The sequence below is a fragment of the Taudactylus pleione genome, unplaced genomic scaffold, assembly GCF_031769625.1.
Source record: "Taudactylus pleione unplaced genomic scaffold, aTauple2 ptg001573l, whole genome shotgun sequence".
In the NCBI taxonomy this organism is placed as follows: domain Eukaryota; kingdom Metazoa; phylum Chordata; class Amphibia; order Anura; family Myobatrachidae; genus Taudactylus; species Taudactylus pleione.
This window is the reverse complement of record NW_028285970.1, coordinates 925,823-946,028: the sequence shown is the minus strand read 5'-3', so window position 1 is coordinate 946,028 and position 20,206 is coordinate 925,823. Positions and strand designations below refer to the sequence as shown.

Genomic DNA, 20,206 nt, shown 5'->3' with positions numbered 1-20,206 from the left:
CCCAGCCAAGGTTATAGCACTGTTGCTGGTTAATTATTTTTGACTTCTGTAATAGTATATTTTTTAAAATGTATCTCTTTTTTTTAAAAACATTAGTCATCATCACAAGTTGATGGTGATGACGACCGTCATATCTTTACCTATACAATACATTCAGGTCCTCTCTTCCAGTTAGGAAAAAAGTCCAGCTAAAGGATGGAAATGTGCACCAAAGAAGTTATAATGAGATGCAATGGGTGCAAACATATATATTTTTTTCCATGCAGGGCCACATGGCCTGGGGCTGAACATGGTCAAAGACATAATAAGAGAAGCAAATGTGGCCAGTGATATGTGGATGTGGCTAGTGCCATGTGGGCATGTACATCCCATACACTTATCAACCCCAATGTTTTTCTAAATATGTAAAAGTATAAAAATTGCAATACAATTTTAGTACTCATGATTTATGGCTGACAATGTGGCCGACTGGCTGGCTATCATCATGCTATCATGACAATGGGTCTTTTTTATGTGGAAACCGGGAGCTGTAGCTCTATCCTCCCCAGTGGCGCATGCGTATCTGGTGGGCCAAGTCTTCTCTCAGCCCAGGGTATGTGTCTGTATGTATGTTTAGGGATGTAGTCAGCATCCTGGCATGCGGAATACCGACGTTCTAGATAACGGCGCCCAAATCCCGACAGTGTCAGGATCCCGGCTCCAGTGTCCCGACCGCTGGCATCCCGAAGGTAAGTATCGGGTGTTAGGGAAGGTTTAGGGTTAGGCACTAGGGAGAGGGCTAGGGTTAGACACTAAGGGGAGAGAGTTAGGTTTAGGGTGCGGGGAGGGGAAGGTTAGGTTTAGGCACTAGGGGGGGGAGGTTAGGTTTAGGCTCTATAGGGGAGGTTAGGTTTAGACACCGGAGAGGGAGGGTTAGGGTAGGGGTTATGGTCAGTGGTAGTATACTTACCTACCGCCATCAGGAATGTCACTGTCGCAATGCCGTTGTCAGTATTCTGACCAGCGGCATCCTGACCGCCCAGAACTCATACCCAACCCATATGTTTGTGTGTATATGTATGCATGTATATACTTGTGTGTGTATGTCCCTTGTGTCTGTGTGTGTATGTATGCACATGTATGTATATGTATATATATATATATATATATTATATATATATTGTACGCCCCCCCCTGCGCCCCTTTCACCATTGTTAATCCGGCCCTGCACACAAAGTATATATTGCCTGCGTTTGCTTGGAACAAGCTAATCCAAAGGAAATATATTGTAACATTGGGAGTTAGAGTTTAAATAGGATGTGCCCTTCCTAATCTGGTCCCTAGAGAATAGCTTGAATCAGTCACATACTTAGCACAGCATATTGACTTGCACTTAAAATATGTGTAACGGAAAATAAATACTTACATTAAGTTACAATTTTGCAGCCAAAATTGTACTCTATTTGGTCTACTCTAACTCATGGCCTGATTTAGAGCCGGACGCTATTTGCGCTCGCTCGTTCAGAAAAAGGGGCTGGCTATTTAAATTGAGCGCTCGCTCTTTGCGGTCTGTTGACGCCTCTATGTCTGAGCGAGCGAACGAAACATGCGCTCGCTATTTTGTAAGGACGCCCCCTGGCCGCTCGCATCATACGTCATCTCTGCTATTTATTAGATTAATCGAGTACATCGAAAGGTGTCTGAACGGCTCGCAGTGCTTGTGGTTGGATTTTCCTACCACAATCATGCGAACAGTTCAGGTTAAGAGACAACCAAGTGACGTGGCCGATGACGCTGCTTTGTTAATTATGCACACCCTTAAAAAGCCTGTTTTGACCGTTTGGCACGCCTGCGTTCGGATCTCCACTCCCTGTTTTCAAGCACCTTCCCCTGTTACCACCCACAAACGCCTCATCCTGTCACTCAAATTAGCAGGCACTCGCTATTTTGCGAGCGCTCGATTTCCGACCGCACTGACTGGTTGGCGCATGCGCATTACGACCCATACGCATGCGCAGAAGTGCGAACATCGCTCGGAGCGAACGAGCGGCCTCTTACGAGCGGCTCTGAATCAGGCCCTCTGGCCCCAAGAGCTTACAATATTATTTGTATGGGTACATTTTAAATGGTCAGCGATCTCACTGTTATTTCTCTTTGGTCACATTGGGGTGATTCAATTCAACGCGAATTGAATAGCGCCAGGAGCGAGCTCCCGGAGCTATTCAATTCAGTGCGCTGTGTGGTCGGAGAATGCCGGTTATCTCTCATTTACAAGGGTGTTAAGGCGTGTTAACCGACATTCTCTGACCAAAGTGCCTGGCGCGCGGCTGTTAGCGCCACGCTAAGCAGAAAAACAGGGGGGTGCAAGAAGAAATCCTTAGCGTGCCCAAACAGAGCTGTGTATTGAATAGCTGTGGTAGCTCCCTCCCGCAGCTATTCAACATCGCGTTGAATTGAATTCCCAAATTCAGCCTCAGATTCTGAGACTATGCATAACATCCAATATAATGAATTTTCTATTTTATTATTCCTATTTTTAGGCAGGTATTCCTCCAGGAGTAGTGAATATTGTGCCTGGCTTTGGACCTACAGCAGGAGCAGCTATATCAAATCACATGGATGTGGATAAAGTAGCTTTCACAGGATCTACTGAGGTAAAATGCGTCTACTACTGTTCTTCTGAATTGCACTGTATATGTTACAACTGTTTTTGTTGTCATTACTTTGTTTGCATAAACCATATTACTGAATCCTGGTAACAAGTTGTAATAGGCATGTCATGCTCTGCACAATAGATTTTAATGAATCTTTACCCTTATAGAGCATACAATGGAAGAAATAGTAGAGAAGGATATAATACAATTGTATTATCATTTTATTTAGGATAATTGTATGGACAAACATATATGGAGAAGCCAGTCCTTGTAAAATATGGCATGTTCATATACAGTATGCATTGCGTAAGTGTAATAAACCAACAAACACAACACAGAAACCAACTTTACAGGTCACTGATTCCCAAAGTGGGGTTTATATAGCCTCCTTAGGGGAATCACCTGGGAGGGGGTTGTTGGAGGAGGGTTGCAGATTGGATTTGAATAACGTTAAACAATTACCTCCTTGTGTTAATATATTCCTCAATGTGTCGGAGGTGCTGAGAATGAGTTTATGGAACCAATAATTTCTGGATCCTTTGCTGCGGACAGTTTGTAAGCTGAGCAATCATTTAAAAAGGAACCAGGAACAACACTGAGGGGTAAATTTACTAAGAGTTTGGTTGAGAATGCAATCTCGGGTGAGTTTAGGCATTTTTTTCAACTCGCAAATTTACTAAAAACAAATTCAGATGCGTTTGTTAGAGCTTTCTCTCTTTACACTGAAAAACTCAGGTGAGATTGTAAACTCGATTAAACTCACAATTGGCCAAACTCGAAAAGTACTTTAACTGTAACAGACACAACTCTGGAATTTATTAAGGATTGTGATTACAATCACGGGTGTATTTGTAGCAACCTCGCAGCTAAATCGAAGTTTCAAATAGTCCACCTCCTGAGCTGCGCGTTTGGGAGAAACATACACAGATCAGTGTGACTTGTGTATGTTTCTGCATGTAAACCTTATCTAAAGAGTTAATATATAAAAAAAAATTATGTAGGGTCCCCCCCTAAAAAGCATAACCAGCCACTGGCTGCTCACCCAGTCCTGGTTCCTAAAAATAAGGGGAAAAAACTAGTAGGGTTGCCCCGTATATTAGGAACCAGCACTGGGCTGCTGAGCCTGTACTGGTTTTAAAAATAGGGAGGAGAAAATTGCATAGGGGTCCCTCTATTTTTGAAACCAGCACCGGACTCAAATCCGGCCAGAGTGTAATGCCACAGCCAGGAGACCCTTTCATTGGGTCTCCCCAGCCAAAGCATTATCACCCCAAGCCAGTTAGCCCAAGCTAGGGATCTCAGGGGTTGGGGGGACCCCCCAATAAAAGGGTACCCTCTCTCCTGAGCACCCCAGGCTTAGGCTGAAGTCCGGGGCTCTTCCCCGCACCCCTGGGCTGTAGGTAAGGGGGTATTAGTAGTGAAAATAGATAGAAACTATTGTGTTTTACAGTGGAACTACAGGTGCCAACAAGCCTGCTCTTTTTAACTTGTGGAAATACAAGTGCCAGCAGGTGGCCAGCACCTGTACCCCCACTGTTAAAAAAATTGTGAAAAAAACACAAAACACACACACCGTATTAAGTACGGCATTATACTCCGGCTGGATTTGAGTCCAGTGCTGGTTTTAAAAATAGGGAGACCCCTACGCAATTATTTCCCTCCTATTTTTAAAACTAGGACAGGCTCAGCAGCCCAGTGCTGGTTCCTAAAATACGGGGTAACCCTACTAATCTTTCCCCCCGTATTTTTAGGAACCAGGACTGAACAAGCAGCCCAGTGCTGGTAATGCTTTTTGGGGCGGGACTCTACATAATTTTAAAAAAAAATTAACCCTTTTTTTTACAGGTAAAACACACAAGTAGTTTTCAGTATCTCACTTATATGTGCAGGCTGCTTGTTCGGGAGTGAGAAATCTCGATCAGATACACTATCGGAAAACACATTCTGGGCAAAACACGCTTCTTGGTAAATTTGAGTGTTTCAGAAACCTAAAATTACCTGATTTTCAGCGAGTTAAATCGAGTATAAAAACGGCAAAACTCGACCAAACACGATTCTTAGTAAATTTCTCAGTGGGCTGTGCTGCAATTATTTCACTACTACATAATGAATTCAAAAGCAGATTCTTGTGATTATACTACATCCACTAAATGGCCTCCACTGTGTATTGTTTTAAGGAACACAATAGTAAACATATCCAAAGAAGCTTGTTAAAAGTTTTGCCCTGGTACTTTAGTTGACTATGCTGTAAATCTTATATAACCCTACCACACTGATGATCATAAACCTACCATACTGGAGCTCTACCTGTCACACCAGTCTCAGTTAAAATCAAATAAGTTTAGGTGTATCATCTTACTCCTGCCCTAGGACCTGCATTAACCAATGGGTGTATGATGGAGGCAGGTATACTCATCAGCTTAATGAGGAACTTGTTGGTTACTCTTTATCTTATCTACAGCAGCTACAGCAACAAGTTTCCCAGGTTCAAAATTACACTGATAATCAGGAGCATAGGCTATGTAGGAACAGCATCCAATTAGGAGTCTATGCATGAACCCAGGACTTTGGTAACCTATTGTACTTGTGGTGTGAGATAGTCATGCAATCTAATGTGCAGGGGACTGAGAATAAAACATACTGTAGAGGGCAAAGAAATATCCACGCTCAGATGGAATACTCCACTTTTCTGTCAAGCAAAACTAGCAAAAAGGAGTTCTTTAGAAGACAGACAAACGCTGATAGTAGGGGGATTGCATGTGCTCACTTATAGCATTCTTGGCATTATAGCTATCTGTCCCATGTGGTGTGAATATGTGTTGACACTTGAGTAAATAATCAAAGCCTTTGTGCAGCTTTACAACTGCTGAATTGTTATGGTGCATGACTGTGCCTGCCAGAAGAATCAGAAACTTATTTGCCAGAGAAATTCTTTCAATGTTTATTTGTGAGTCAATGATATACAGAATCCACTGCATTCTAACACATGTATACAGGCCAGCTAAATACATTTACTGTGACTTAGACTTAGCATATTGGAATAGAGGGGAATTATCTCTGTATTTGAACACCATTACCTATTAAGCATTCAGTATGCATTGTGTGACTGTTTCTGCTGAGTGAGAATGGTATGGCCTTACATATCACACTTTCAGTCTGATTATGAGTTAGATGCAATGGCAATGTTAGATGCAGCAGAGCCATGTTTTTCATATGTTCATTCATCTGAGTTACACAGTGCATGCATCCCGATTTTGTACGTACAGAGTCATGACTATATCTGACTCAGAATAAGGCCTCTTTATGCTAATCCCAAACTGCACAAGTTATTATCTCTTTATGATTGAGAATGATCTGTTATGGACAATCAGTCAGGTACAAAAAGATATCTCAAGCTATGTGGGTAGTTGAAATTGAATTTTCCATTCCTGATTATTATTTTTACAGGTATCTCCAATTCTGATACACCTGGGAGGCTCAATATTGAGAGGGGTCCCTGACAATCCTAAACAAGCCCAGAAAACAGATTATGTTTGCAAAGGGAATATAACTAAGCAGATAGGGAACTTATATGCATTACTCACACTTCTCAAAGTAATAGAGCACTTGTATGCATTACTCACACTTCTCAAAATAATAGGGAACTTGTATGCATTACTCACACTTCTCAAAGTAATAGGGAACTTGTATGCATTACTCACACTTCTCAAAGTAATAGAGCACTTGTATGCATTACTCACACTTTTCAAAGTAATAGGGAACTTGTATGCATTACTCACACTTCTCAAAGTAATAGGGAACTTGTATGCATTACTCACACTTCTCAAAGTAATAGAGAACTTGTATGCATTACTCACACTTCTCAAAGTACTAGGGAACTTGTATGCATTACTCACACGAGAGACAAGAGCGCTCGCTCTAAATCAGGGCCCTCCTACCTAAAATTGGGGCGGCCTCATAGCTGTGGGTGACCACCTACAGCTTATGCGAGCGGCCAAAAAGATGGTCGCGATGGTCAAGACCATCGGGCTTGCGACGAGACCCTGCGGTAGGGTCTCGCTGCCGCAAGCCCAGGAGTGCTTTTGGTTCTATCAGAGCCAAAAGCACTCCCACTGACATCACTAGTGATGTCAGTGGGGCTGGCCCCAGATGGTAGGCGTTCCCATGGGAACGCCTCCGTCTGGGCAGCAATGCCCCCGGCATGCCCACCAAAGGGGACGTGCTGTCACTCACCATCGACAGCACGCCCCCTTTGGTGCGAGACCCATAGCGACGGCTTGGCCGTCGCTATGCGGGTCTCGCGCATGAGCACGACGGAGCTCCCTCCGTCATGCGCAATCGCACTAGGGCACCAACGACCCGCTTGCGAACGCTCAGCGCTCGCGAGCGGGTCTGAATCAGGCCCTTATTTCATTGCTTCCACCAAGCTTGGGATCAGGATTTACATGACATCAATTCATCATACCTGCTCCCATACGGACACTAGGTTAAAGAAAGTACTATAAATATTATAAGCCAGTCATAAAATATGGATGTATCCTGCAGTTGAAGGCTATTAGAGACATCTTTTCAAGAATACGAGTATTCATAATGTGATGGTTGCTCTGTTCATTTGAATATACCTACTAGCACCACAGACAAGCTGAACCTGTCTATGCAGATATAAAGTACATGAGCTGTTCTTTCTATTCAGGATTGCCTTGGCTCTATTCATTGATCCTGTGCATGCCCAGTTGTTCAAACATGCTACTGGCTCCCATAGAAATAGTCTTATAATATGAGACAAGTCTAGCTTGTAACACACTTGAAACCCCACTGCTTTTTTAAATGGGTGTTTTTTTTTAATTGGGGGGGGGGGTTGGGTGGAAAGGATCACAATAGACCTATTTCCGTGACATAGAAAAGATACTCTTGCATTTTTCTTAAAACCTTAAAAATTTAGAAATCTCAATTGCATATTTCTGTTCATGTCTAAACCTTATTTCTGCAAGCAGTGGCACTTACATGATATCAATAGTTATATATTAATAATGCCAGGCATTGTAAGACTTATTATTCTTCATCAATTTAACTAGAACATTTACTTGATAAAAAACAAGTTGGAATACAATATATGAAATCACCATTAATTCATCTCTGTGTTGCCCTAAAATATGTCTGGTTTGCCTGTATGGTAAATGGTCCGCCTTTACTGTATATCACTGTAATTACAGATGATCAATTTGGACAATGGGCATTGTCACAGTTGGTGCTAGCGGGTTACCTGTATCAGGTGATGAGCTGGAATCACTGGAGGCCGGCTGGACTGGAACCATGGTTAACATGAATAGCTGTTTATTATAAGAAGTGGGTAGCAGTGAGAACTGCCTTTGGTGATGAGTGACTGGAACTGGAAACTGGAGACGTTGGAATGAGACCAGAAGGAACTTGGAGGGACCGGACTGGGACCGGCAGGTAGGCTGACTGAGCTGGTCGGGGTACCAGTAGATGAGCCTGCAGATGAATGGTAGCACGGAAGCTACTTGGTGCAGCTAATGAGCCGTGAGGTGAGTGGACTTGGAGGAGCCGGACTGGGACCGGCAGGAAGACTGGTATCTGGATGGCTACGTGGAGCGGCCGATTAGCCGTGGGTAGACGCTGGTAGCTGGGGGGCTACGTGGAGCGGCGGGATAGCCGTGGGTAGATGCCGGTAGCTAGGTAGCTACGTGGAGCGGCTGGATAGCCGTGGGTAGACGTTGGTAGCTGGGTGGCTACGTGGAGCGGCTGGATAGCCGTGAGTAGACGCTGGTAGCTGGGTGGCTACGTGGAGCGGCTGGATAGCCGTGGGCAGACGCTGTTAGCTGGGTGGCTACGTGGTGCGGCTGGATAGCCGTGGGTAGACGCTGGTAGCTGGGTGGCTACATGGAGCGGCTGGATAGCCGTGGGTAGACGCTGGTAGCTGAGTGGCTACGTGGAGCGGCTGGATAGCCGTGGGTAGACGCTGGTAGCTGAGTGGCTACGTGGAGCGGCTGGATAGCCGTGGGCAGACGCTGGTAGCTGGGTGGCTACGTGGAGCGGCTGGATAGCCGTGGGTAGACGCTGGTAGCTGGGTGGCTATTTGGAGCGGCTGGATAGCCGTGGGTAGACGCTGGTAGCTGAGTGGCTACGTGGAGCGGCTGGATAGCCGTGGGTAGACACTGGTAGCTGAGTGGCTACGTGGAGCGGCTGGATAGCCGTGGGCAGACGCTGGTAGCTGGGTGGCTACGTGGAGCGGCTGGATAGCCGTGGGTAGACGCTGGTAGCTGGGTGGCTATGTGGAGCGGCTGGATAGCCGTGGGTAGACGCTGGTAGCTGGGTGGCTACATGGAGCGGCTGGATAGCCGTGGGTAGACGCTGGTAGCTGAGTGGCTACGTGGAGCGGCTGGATAGCCGTGGGTAGACGTTGGTAGCTGGGTGGCTACGTGGAGCGGCTGGATAGCCGTGAGTAGACGCTGGTAGCTGGGTGGCTACGTGGAGCGGCTGGATAGCCGTGGGCAGACGCTGTTAGCTGGGTGGCTACGTGGAGCGGCTGGATAGCCGTGGGTAGACGCTGGTAGCTGGGTGGCTACGTGGAGCGGCTGGATAGCCGTGTGTAGACGCTGGTAGCTGAGTGGCTACGTGGAGCGGCTGGATAGCCGTGGGTAGACGCTGGTAGCTGAGTGGCTACGTGGAGCGGCTGGATAGCCGTGGGCAGACGCTGGTAGCTGGGTGGCTACGTGGAGCGGCTGGATAGCCGTGGGTAGATGCTGGTAGCTGGGTGGCTAGTTGGAGCGGCTGGATAGCCGTGGGTAGACGCTGGTAGCTGAGTGGCTACATGGAGCGGCTGGATAGCCGTGGGTAGACGCTGGTAACTGAGTGGCTACGTGGAGCGGCTGAATAGCCGTGGGCAGACGCTGGTAGCTGGGTGGCTACGTGGAGCGGCTGGATAGCCGTGGGTAGACGCTGGTAGCTGAGTGGCTACGTGGAGCGGCTGGATAGCCGTGGGTAGACGCTGGTAGCGGAGTGGCTACGTGGAGTGGCTGGATAGCCATGGGTAGATGCTGGTAGCTGAGTGGCTACGTGGAGCGGCTGGATAGCCGTGGGTAGACGCTGGTAGCTGAGTGGCTACGTGGAGCGGCTGGATAGCTGTGGGTAGACGCTGGTAGCTGGATGGCTTTGGGGAGCGGCTGGATAGCCGTGGGTAGACTCTGGTAGCGTCGAAGCTACTTGGTGCGGCCTGGGAGCCGTGGGTGAGAGATGGTAGCGTGGAAGCTACTTGGTGCGGCCTAGGAGCCGTGTGGAGAAGCTGGCAGCGTGGAAGGTACGTGGAGCGGCCTGGGAGCCGTAGGTGAGAGTCTGGTAGCGTGGATAGCTGAACACAGCAGGCTTACGGATAGCACTGGTCTAGGAACCAGCAGGAGCCTGGGACATACTGGCACACAGAGGTACAGCTATAGCACAAGCAGTACACCACACGGAACGTAACACGATGTTCAAGCACTGAGTGCTATTAGAGGAGGATCTATATACCTAGAGTCTGGCAGCAATTGGTGGATACAGACAGGTGGTCTGGCAGTGGCATTCAGAGTGGAGCAAGGCACAGCATGCAGAGGGAGTATTCATCTCTGCAGCCCTTGAGAAACAGGACCACACCTGTGATTCCAATTAAGACTAGCAATGCTCACAGACAGAGCAGGGTCCAGGTGTTTAATCAGTGTGGGGGGAGAGCAGTCTGCACACAGAGATGTTACAGCCAGCATGATTCAGCCAGAGCAGATGTCCCAGGAGAATTACAAACACAGATCCATGGAGCAGCTGGCAGAGGTAAGTCACAAAAGGTAAAAACTAGCCAGGATTGTGACAGTACCCCCCTCTTCAAGGGAGGACTCCGAACACCCAAATAAATACATAGGAGAACATGAAAAAATGAGACGCCCAGGAAACTGAAAAACTTTCTTCCAAACATGACATTACAGGAGCTTCAAACATAGGAACACCATCACTCTAGAAACATCTCTTTAGACATCTTCTTAATTCTGCATTATTGGGATACCAGGAGTGGAAATTCTTCACAGGGGATGATTCAAGACCTTCGTCGATTCTACTTTCTGCTGCAAGAATGTTTTGTGCCAACCAAAGGACATGGGATCTCTGGTAACTCCTGTGGAAACACATGACTGGAAAGGACAGGGTCAAATGGCAGATGGTTTTCAGGGAATGGAGAATTATCATATGCAGGATCGAGTTCAGACTCCGAGTCAGTATCTAAAGGTAAAGTCAAAGGTTTAGTAGGACTTGAACATTGATAGGACTCCTGGGAGGAACTAAGTGAAATATAACCAATTTTGATGGTGTTTTGGGAGTTACCGCAGTATGAAGAGGACAAGGAGGTGGGCGCACATCTCATGTTCAGGGAAGTGGAGGACTCAGCAGAGGATGATTCTTTAGTAGGACCAACAGACTGCTTGGACCGATTTTCAGAACTAGAATTTCGTTTGACAGGTTTAAGACCAAATTCTTTAATAACAGCTTCACTGAAAGTCTTTGTTTTTAGAAGCACAGGATCTTTAGACTCGATGAGAGGATTGGCCCAGTCCAATGCCTTACCTCTAAAGGAAGAGAGAAGGTACTTAGTAAGGTTGGTAGGAGTGATACCACAAGCTGGATCTGCTTCCATGATTGCAGCATATTGCGTCAGTAATGCAAAGTATTTCGATAAGTCCCCATCAAAATATATGTATCCTGGAGTATCCAATGAAGTTTTTGTGTTCGAGGATTGTGGAGCACATTCAGGTGCAGGGCTGGAAGAGACTTGAGGATGCTCTGATTGTTGAGGAATCAAAACAACTGAAGTTGACAGCTGTTCGGTACTTGGACCAACTAAAGGAACTGGAGGGAGTCCTGAAGAGCCAGAGACAGCAGCTTCAACATTCGAGGCTGAGAACAGGCTACAGAAACTGTCATCCTCTGGAACAATATTTTCAGGAGATGCTGAACAGGAGCCATGATCAGGATTAGTAGTACATGACACTTCTCCCTGGGAACTGGAACCTGGACCCCACTCCTGGGGCATGAGACTTGAGACCACCTCCTGGGGTGCGATACTTGAGGCCCCTTGCTGGGGTGCGAGACTTGAAACCCCCTCCTGGGGTGCGAGACCTGAGACCCCCTCCTGGGGTGCGAGACTTGAGACCCCTTCCTGGGGTGCGAGACTTGAGACCCCTCCTGGGGTGCGAGACTTGAGACCCTCTCCTGGGGTGCGAGACTTGAGACCCCCTCCTGGGGTGCGAGACTTGAGACCCTTTCTTGGGGTGCGAGACTTGTAACCCTCTCCTGGGGTGAGAGACTTAAGGTCCCCTCCTGGAGTACAGAACTTGACACTCCCTGTTGGAGTATGGGACCCAAAATCCCCTTCTGGGGAAGCTGACTCGACTTTTCCTTTTGGGGTATGGAACATGAACCCCCCTTTTGGGATGCGAGGACAGAGACTTCCTCCTGGGGTGAGTGACTCAAAACCCCTTCTTGGGTTACAAGACTTGAGGACCCTCCTGGGGTAACCAACTGAAGTCCCCTACCAGAGCAGGCAGAATCCGGGCTGGGACCGGAACAGGCAGAATCCGGGACGGGACCGGAACAGGCAGAATCCGGGACGGGACCGGAACAGGCAGAATCCGGGACGGGACCGGAACAGGCAGAATCCGGGACGGGACCGGAACAGGCAGAATCCGGGCTGGGACCGGAACAGGCAGAATCCGGGCTGGGACCGGAACAGGCAGAATCCGGGCTGGGACCGGAACAGGCAGAATCTGGGACGGGACCGGAACAGGCAGAATCCGGGCTGGGACCGGAACAGGCAGAATCCGGGACGGGACCGGAACAGGCAGAATCTGGGACGGGACCGGAACAGGCAGAATCCGGGACGGGACCGGAACAGGCAGAATCCGGGACGGGACCGGAACAGGCATTGAGACGTTGACACATAGTTATACTGCTGGAATTGCAAAGGGGACAGCCTTTGAGAAAGTGGTCAGAAGCTCCACAATAGCGACAGAAATGTAAATCTTTACGCCGCTGGCATTCAGCCACAGAGAGCTTGGAGCGCGGGTAACTTCGATGTCTCACTTTACTTGGCATGGAAGAATCTTTGGTTCTTAGAGATTCCAAGACAAAGTTTTTAGTTGAGACAGAGGTGGCTCTAAGAAATTCAGGAATGATCTGAAAGATTTTGTTGAGTAGAGCCTGTAGCTGTTCCAGCAGTTGATGGAAAGTAGTTAGGGGATCAGGTAAGATTTGGGTATCATCTAGCCGGTTAGTCAGAATTTGCAGAAGCTGTAGTACTTGATGCTGTACCGCCTCCTGTGAATCCAAACGAGTGATTAGGTTACGGAAAGCACTTGATCCAGGATTAAGTGCTTGATCCGCTACCATCGTTAGGCTTGAACATACTGTCACAGTTGGTGCTAGCGGGTTACCTGTATCAGGTGATGAGCTGGAATCACTGGAGGCCGGCTGGACTGGATCCATGGTTAACATGAATAGCTGTTTATTATAAGAAGTGGGTAGCAGTGAGAACTGCCTTTGGTGATGAGTGACTGGAACTGGAAACTGGAGACGTTGGAATGAGACCAGAAGGAACTTGGAGGGACCGGACTGGGACCGGCAGGTAGGCTGACTGAGCTGGTCGGGGTACCAGTAGATGAGCCTGCAGATGGATGGTAGCACGGAAGCTACTTGGTGCAGCTAATGAGCTGTGAGGTGAGTGGACTTGGAGGAACCGGACTGGGACCGGCAGGAAGACTGGTATCTGGATGGCTACGTGGAGCGGCCGATTAGCCGTGGGTAGACGCTGGTAGCTGGGGGGCTACGTGGAGTGGCTGGATAGCCATGGGTAGATGCCGGTAGCTAGGTAGCTACGTGGAGCGGCTGGATAGCCGTGGGTAGACGTTGGTAGCTGGGTGGCTACGTGGAGCGGCTGGATAGCAGTGAGTAGACGCTGGTAGCTGGGTGGCTACGTGGAGCGGCTGGATAGCCATGGGCAGACGCTGGTAGCTGGGTGGCTACGTGGAGCGGCTGGATAGCCGTGGGTAGACGCTGGTAGCTGGATGGCTTTGGGGAGCGGCTGGATAGCCGTGGATAGACTCTGGTAGCGTGGAAGCTACTTGGTGTGGCCTGGGAGCCGTGGGTGAGAGATGGTAGCGTGGAAGCTACTTGGTGCGGCCTAGGAGCCGTGTGGAGAAGCTGGCAGCGTGGAAGCTACGTGGAGCGGCCTGGGAGCCGTAGGTGAGAGTCTGGTAGTGTGGATAGCTGAACGCAGCAGGCTTACGGATAGCACTGGTCTAGGAACCAGCAGGAGCCTGGGACATACTGGCACACAGAGGTAAAGCTATAGCACAAGCAGTACACCACGGAACGTAACACGATGTTCAAGCACTGAGTGCTATTAGAGGAGGATCTATATACCTAGAGTCTGGCAGCAATTGGTGGATACAGACAGGTGGTCTGGCAGTGGCATTCAGAGTGGAGCAAGGCACAGCATGCAGAGGGAGTATTCATCTCTGCAGCCCTTGAGAAACAGGACCACACCTGTGATTCCAATTAAGACAAGCAATGCTCACAGACAGAGCAGGGTCCAGGTGTTTAATCAGTGTGGGGGGAGAGCAGTCTGCACACACAGAGATGTTACAGCCAGCATGATTCAGCCAGAGCAGATGTCCCAGGAGAATTACAAACACAGATCCATGGAGCAGCTGGCAGAGGTAAGTCACAAAAGGTAAAAACTAGCCAGGATTGTGACAGGCATTATGTAATTACAACCATGCCAACCACCAGAATTTTGCATTGATGTACAGATGATTGTGAGACATGCCATTTTGAAATACAGTAACTAGAAATTATTGGCAACCAATGGAATGAAGAATCTTATGAAAATTTATTTATGAACATATATAGTTACTGCATTGGTTTTATGTTTCAGGTAGGAAAGCTAATAAAAGAAGCAGCTGGGAAGAGTAACCTGAAGAGAGTTACTCTGGAACTTGGAGGAAAAAGTCCAATCATCGTTTTTGCAGATGCAGATTGTACGTAGTTTTACTTTTTCTTCACTCTTTCTTGCTGAAATTAGTTTAATTGGTCAAAACAATATTGCTGCCAATATTATCCAACCGATGTAGCTAGAAAAGGATAGTGTAGTGAAAAAACATAGAATTTACCCATACATGTATCTATAAGCAGTGGCGCCTGTCCCCGCGTTGTCACCTGGTGCGGGGAGGGATGCTGTGCGCGCGACGGAGCCGTGTGCTGCCGAAAAAGGGGTTGTGGCCTCACAGGAAGGGGCGTGGCTTCGTGGCCCATACCTCATTCTGTACTTTTTACCGGGGGTCCGAGCGGGGGGTTCAGGAGGTGCTGACAGCCCTGTCCTGTGTGCAGTGTCGGCTCCCTCACAGTCTCAGGAACCAAGTGCTGCACTTAATACTACAGTGCAGCACCTGACTTCTGTCACTAAGGGGGAGTCTGCACCTTGGTGTCACGCCTTGGCGGGTAACACCCGGGTGCAGCCCACACCCCCCTTATGATGCCACGGTCTATAAGTACATCATGCATGTTCCTATCATTTATTGGAGCCCATACCCATTAACAAAATAGAAAAAACATACATTGCAGTGATAGATTTAGTGAAAGTTTACTATGGTTAATGCATAAAGTGACATTTTGTATGGAGGAACAGCAAATAGCATCCATTCCTATTGAATCCCAATGCCAGCATCCTGACAGGGTTAGGATACCGACACCTGTCGGTAAGTATCTTAACCCTCTCCCCCTACTGCCTAACCCCAGCCCTCTCCCCAGTGCCTAACCTTAACCCCTAGCCCCACTACTTACCATCAGGATGCCGGCGCCAGGATTCTGACTATTGTCATTCTAAGCTGGCATCCCGACAGCCGGGATTTAAACTACATCCCCTGTAGATTGAAAGTAACTGTAATTTAAAAGGCAAACCCAGGTTGGTTTTGTCTTTTAAATTATTGCCACTATAGATCTACAGGCTACATCTCCGGAATCACACCGTCACGGTTGGACTGGCCCACAGGGGAATAGGGGAAATCCCCGGTGGGCCCCACTGCCAGTGGGCCCACCCCTCCTTTAGGTGTCAGGTTCCAGACCTCAAATTATAGATTGTTACTCAATTAGATGGTCAGTTACCAGGAACACTGATCAGCATGGGGGCTTGGTTCTCTTCTATAGAAACTACACCAAGATTTGCCCATTGGTTAGCCAAGCATCTGTGGTGGCTGGCCACACCCCCTCTGGTGGATGACCGCACCCTTTTAAGCATGGGCCCCTACCGCTGTATTCCCCCGATAGGCCCTTCATGTCCCAGTCCGACACTGCACACTGTTGTCTACGACGAGTTGCAAACTATTACATGTGGGCCTATGCCTCTTACAGGGTTGTTCTTATATTATTGTTATTGACTTGTAAGGTGCTGCATTGTTTGACAGCAGCAGACAGTGGGAAAAACAGGACCTGCATAAAACACGGAGACATACGTACAAGGTAGATAAAACAAATGTAAGTGTAAAACACAGAGTAGGCAGGTTCCTGCTTTGAGAGAACTTACAATCTCCTGGGAAATGGAAAGATGTGTGATAAGGGGAACAAGTGAGGCTCAGAGAAGGGAATGGGATCATTTTTTAGCATTCACATTTGGACTTTGGCGTGTAAAATAATAGTTCTATTGCAAAGATGAGCTACTTGATTTATTAAAATCTTAGTTAGTAACCAATTTAAAATTAGCTTCTATCTGAATGCATGTCACTGAAAGTAAATGGTTAATTGGTTGCAGTAGTTTTAATGCAGATTTTGTACCTTTTAGCAGTATTAGCAAATCGATCTCCATGATAGTAATTCTGCCAACAGTAGACTACCAGCTATTCCTGAAATAATCCAGGTTATATTTCTCCTGTCAGTGGACAATGCAGTAGAGCAGGCCCACCATGGCTTGTTCTATCATCAAGGCCAATGCTGCATAGCTGGATCTAGGCTATTTGTGGAAGAACCGATTTACAATGAATTTATACGCAGGAGCGTTGAGAAAGCTAAGCAGCGGACTCTAGGAGATCCTCTTGCACCGGGAACAGTGCAAGGTCCTCAGGTATATTACAATATATTACAATATATAATCAACTAAATTGATTATTTGACTATAGTGCATCAGACAAATGTTTTTTTAAAAGCACATGAAAATACTTGTGAGGCAGCTGCATATAATATATTATAATAATCTGTTTTTTATGATTTTGAATTAAAATTACTTAATCAATTAATATACTGTATTACTGTAACTGTTACATAATGACTTTACATATATGGTTGTAGAAACTCACACAAAAATATGCTTTGTGTTCTAAGAGCAAGCAATAACACTACTCTTCACATATAAGAAACCGAAACATGTAGGAAGCGCTGAATATCACATTTCAAAATAACCTTTCATGGCTAATGTTAAGCAAATCTATGAACTCCTTTACATAAAGGTGAATTAGATGCAATATTTCTGCACCAGTTTCATTGAAGCCTAAAACCCATACTAACTACTGATTTAATTTCAACCTCTCTATCTGTGGTGTCCTACTAATGTGCATGAGTGACAGTGACAGGCAATTTTCCAAATAGTGTAATATGATTTTTAAGATACATTGGTTTAAGGGAGAGATCTAGTAATGGTCGCATTTATAATGAGATCGTTAACAGACATGCAGGGGTATTCAATATGGGAGCGATAACATCGTTTTTGCGTTAATATCGCACTTTTGACGTCATTATCGCAGGTTTGACTTTTACACCGTATTCAATTTCAAAGACTTATCGCAGTTTTGAAAAGTCTTTGATAAAAAACGGGGATAACTTTTCACCATTGAATAGGTGTCGAAAAAAAGTGCAGAATTGGGGTTTAGGGGTGCAGGCTTAAAAAAATAGCCTGCACCCCTGGGAATGACATTTAAAAAAGAACTGTGTCAAAAAAAGTTTTAAAAGAAATAGGGACACCCCAAAAAATGAATTTAAAAATTGGGGTGAAAAAAAAAAAAATTGGGAAAAAATTGTTTAACAATAGGGAAATAGGTTCAGTGCTATTCTGCAAGTATGCAGCAGATGTTTTCTAGAATAGAATTATAACGGCAGGTGCACAAATGCAGAATTTTTAAAAACTTACTTTAGGGACATAAAAATATGCTAGTACCCATTTTCATGTACCCCAAATTTGATGGGACCACTTAAAAAAACGAAAAAAATAACCTAAGTGCTCTTTTGCATCACTTCTTCAATGTCGGGAAAAAAACACCTGCTGCAGCTATTTAAATACCCGACTTTCAATTAAAGGCTAAAACGGGGGTACCCATAGTGTTCCCCCATGTTTTTACTACTTTAGGGGGGTGTTACAATTTTTTTAAGGAAAAATTCGTAACTTTACGCAAATCCAACTTCGGAGTTTCCCGTTTTCGTTAATTTTATATTGAATACAGGTATAAGCGGGAGCGCGCCCGATACTTTAGCGCAGGTAAAAACTCCGTTATGAAACGTTAACTTCGACAGTGAAGTTAACATTTCATATTGAATACCCCTCATGATCTCCCCCTTACCTGTTGCAATGTCCGCTGCAATGTACCTTCATCTTGATGACTTCTGGGTATGGGATCTGGGTCCTATAATGGAGAAGGATCTCGAGTTTCTCTGGTAAAGTGGCCCATAGGCTACTATAGACAGTGTCAACTGTTGATGGCGTTAGCTAGTGGACACAAGCTATGGAAAGCATTCCAGAGCTTTATACATGTGGTCACATTACAGCCCCATAAAATCCTACGGGGACTGCTTTGACATGGAACTGCAGGACATATTTTCAATATCTTCTGCGGACCCTTTTCTTACATATGGGAAAGTGTAAAGATGCGGTAAAACCTAAAACGTCAGTTTTTCACTAGAGGTGAGCAATGCAGCTCTGTCGAAAACTGAACACACCTGAACTTTGGGGTTTCGAGTAGAGATGAGCGCAGGCCGCCATGTTTTAAATTTGGTTCTAAATCATCGTTGGGTTTTGGAAAAATCACCCTCAAGTGTATTGGTTCAGTGTCGGTTTTGAATTTCTTTAAAAGTGATAAAAACAGCTAAATCATTTGGACCTGTTTTTGTTCCAAAAGTATTATCAACATCAATAACATTAATTTCCAGTCATTTCCTGTCAATTTTGATAAATAACTATAGATATATGTGTGTATGTGTGTGTCATGTGGAAAGGGGCATTGTAGCATGTTATTTCTTTGGGCACCAGGGCCCTTTCAAATTTTGCGTCCAACAGTTTTAGAAGGGGGGGGGAATAAGGTGGGCCCTGTCTGTTACACAGCCACCGATTGTCTACCCATGTGTTTGTTACCAGCACACCACGAGTACCCTTGTCAGTGGGTTCAGCTGTCTGTACAGAGTACATACACGGACCTGAATATATACTACAAGCAGCACTCTTTCTATACCCTCTGTAATCTGTGATCTATACTGCCAGCCCCAGACTTGTGCATGGCTGTTCACACATATCCTGCTGCAGGTGAAGCTTCACCAGTGCTTAGTGTGGATTTGCACTGTATTGACACCTGAATAACAGTGCACTGCAGTGACACCTGAATAACAGTGGTTCAAAGATATCGGTACCCCTTCATCATTGTATGGGACAAATCAGATTTGTCAAGCCCCTTCCCCATGAGGCCATGGCACTTTTTCAGCCCTCAGCCCCTTTGCTCTCGTCATTGGTGTCTGGAATCCTGACAATCAGTTGGAGGGAGCGGAGCACCCCATGTCTAGTGCTGGGCTGCAGCCTCTGTATCTTAGTGGGTAGGTCCGGCAGCTGTACTCAGACAGCATATTGCAAGGAGGTCTGACTCTGTCAATGATGATGGAAGTGACATTGGCACTGAAGATTTAGAAGTGAAGAGCCCGCAGCTTGCAATCTGGGACCATGTAACATTTATATGGACAGTGGACACCAGGAGCTGCGCCCTGTCACCACAGGGTGAGTGAACTTCCTTACTGATCTTATTGTTATTGCACTGACATTGTTAGTATGAGGAAAGCTTATATCATTCTGACTATACCCTGCAGAACATTGTTCAGTGGGAATATAATATCTGTTTCCTAGGTAGAGGAGGCATGACCAGATCATGGAATATTGTGACTAGTACTTTGGAAGATCCCATCTGCCACCAAAGCAATACTGTGTATACTGTAGCACTGCTTGGTGCTGCATTGCCTTGATGTTGTTTGGAGCTGATGGACTCCACACGGTAGTGTCCACTTTTTATGGATTCTGCTTCAGGTCATGCCACCTTCTCTAACTCAGGTCATGCTGCCCTCTCTAACTCTGGTCAATCCCTCCTCACATTCTCTATATTTTGCCCCATGTCTGCATATATATGCTACAAGGCCTCACATCTTGCCCCTTGGTCCTCGCCTATACAACTAACCTCTCCTGTCACCCCACTTTTCCATCCTTCCTGCCCAAAACCTTAAACCTTCTGCTACTGTTACAGCAC

General features: G+C 46.4%; 1 protein-coding gene and 1 long non-coding RNA gene across 4 annotated transcripts in view; one reads left to right on the top strand and one right to left on the bottom strand.

Moving 5' to 3' along the window:
• The window catches only part of ALDH1A1 (aldehyde dehydrogenase 1 family member A1), a 100,222-nt gene that overhangs the window by 35,945 nt on the left and 44,071 nt on the right, over positions 1–20,206 (top strand). The window contains exons 7-9 of the mRNA XM_088464072.1: positions 2,520–2,633; positions 14,605–14,707; positions 16,598–16,782. Coding sequence (XP_088320198.1) covers positions 2,520–2,633; positions 14,605–14,707; positions 16,598–16,782 — 402 coding nt within the window. The remainder of the gene's footprint in view (positions 1–2,519; positions 2,634–14,604; positions 14,708–16,597; positions 16,783–20,206) is intronic.
• Positions 1–20,206, bottom strand: part of LOC148442291 (uncharacterized) — a 132,362-nt gene that overhangs the window by 85,011 nt on the left and 27,145 nt on the right. The gene's annotated exons all lie outside the window — the stretch shown is intronic.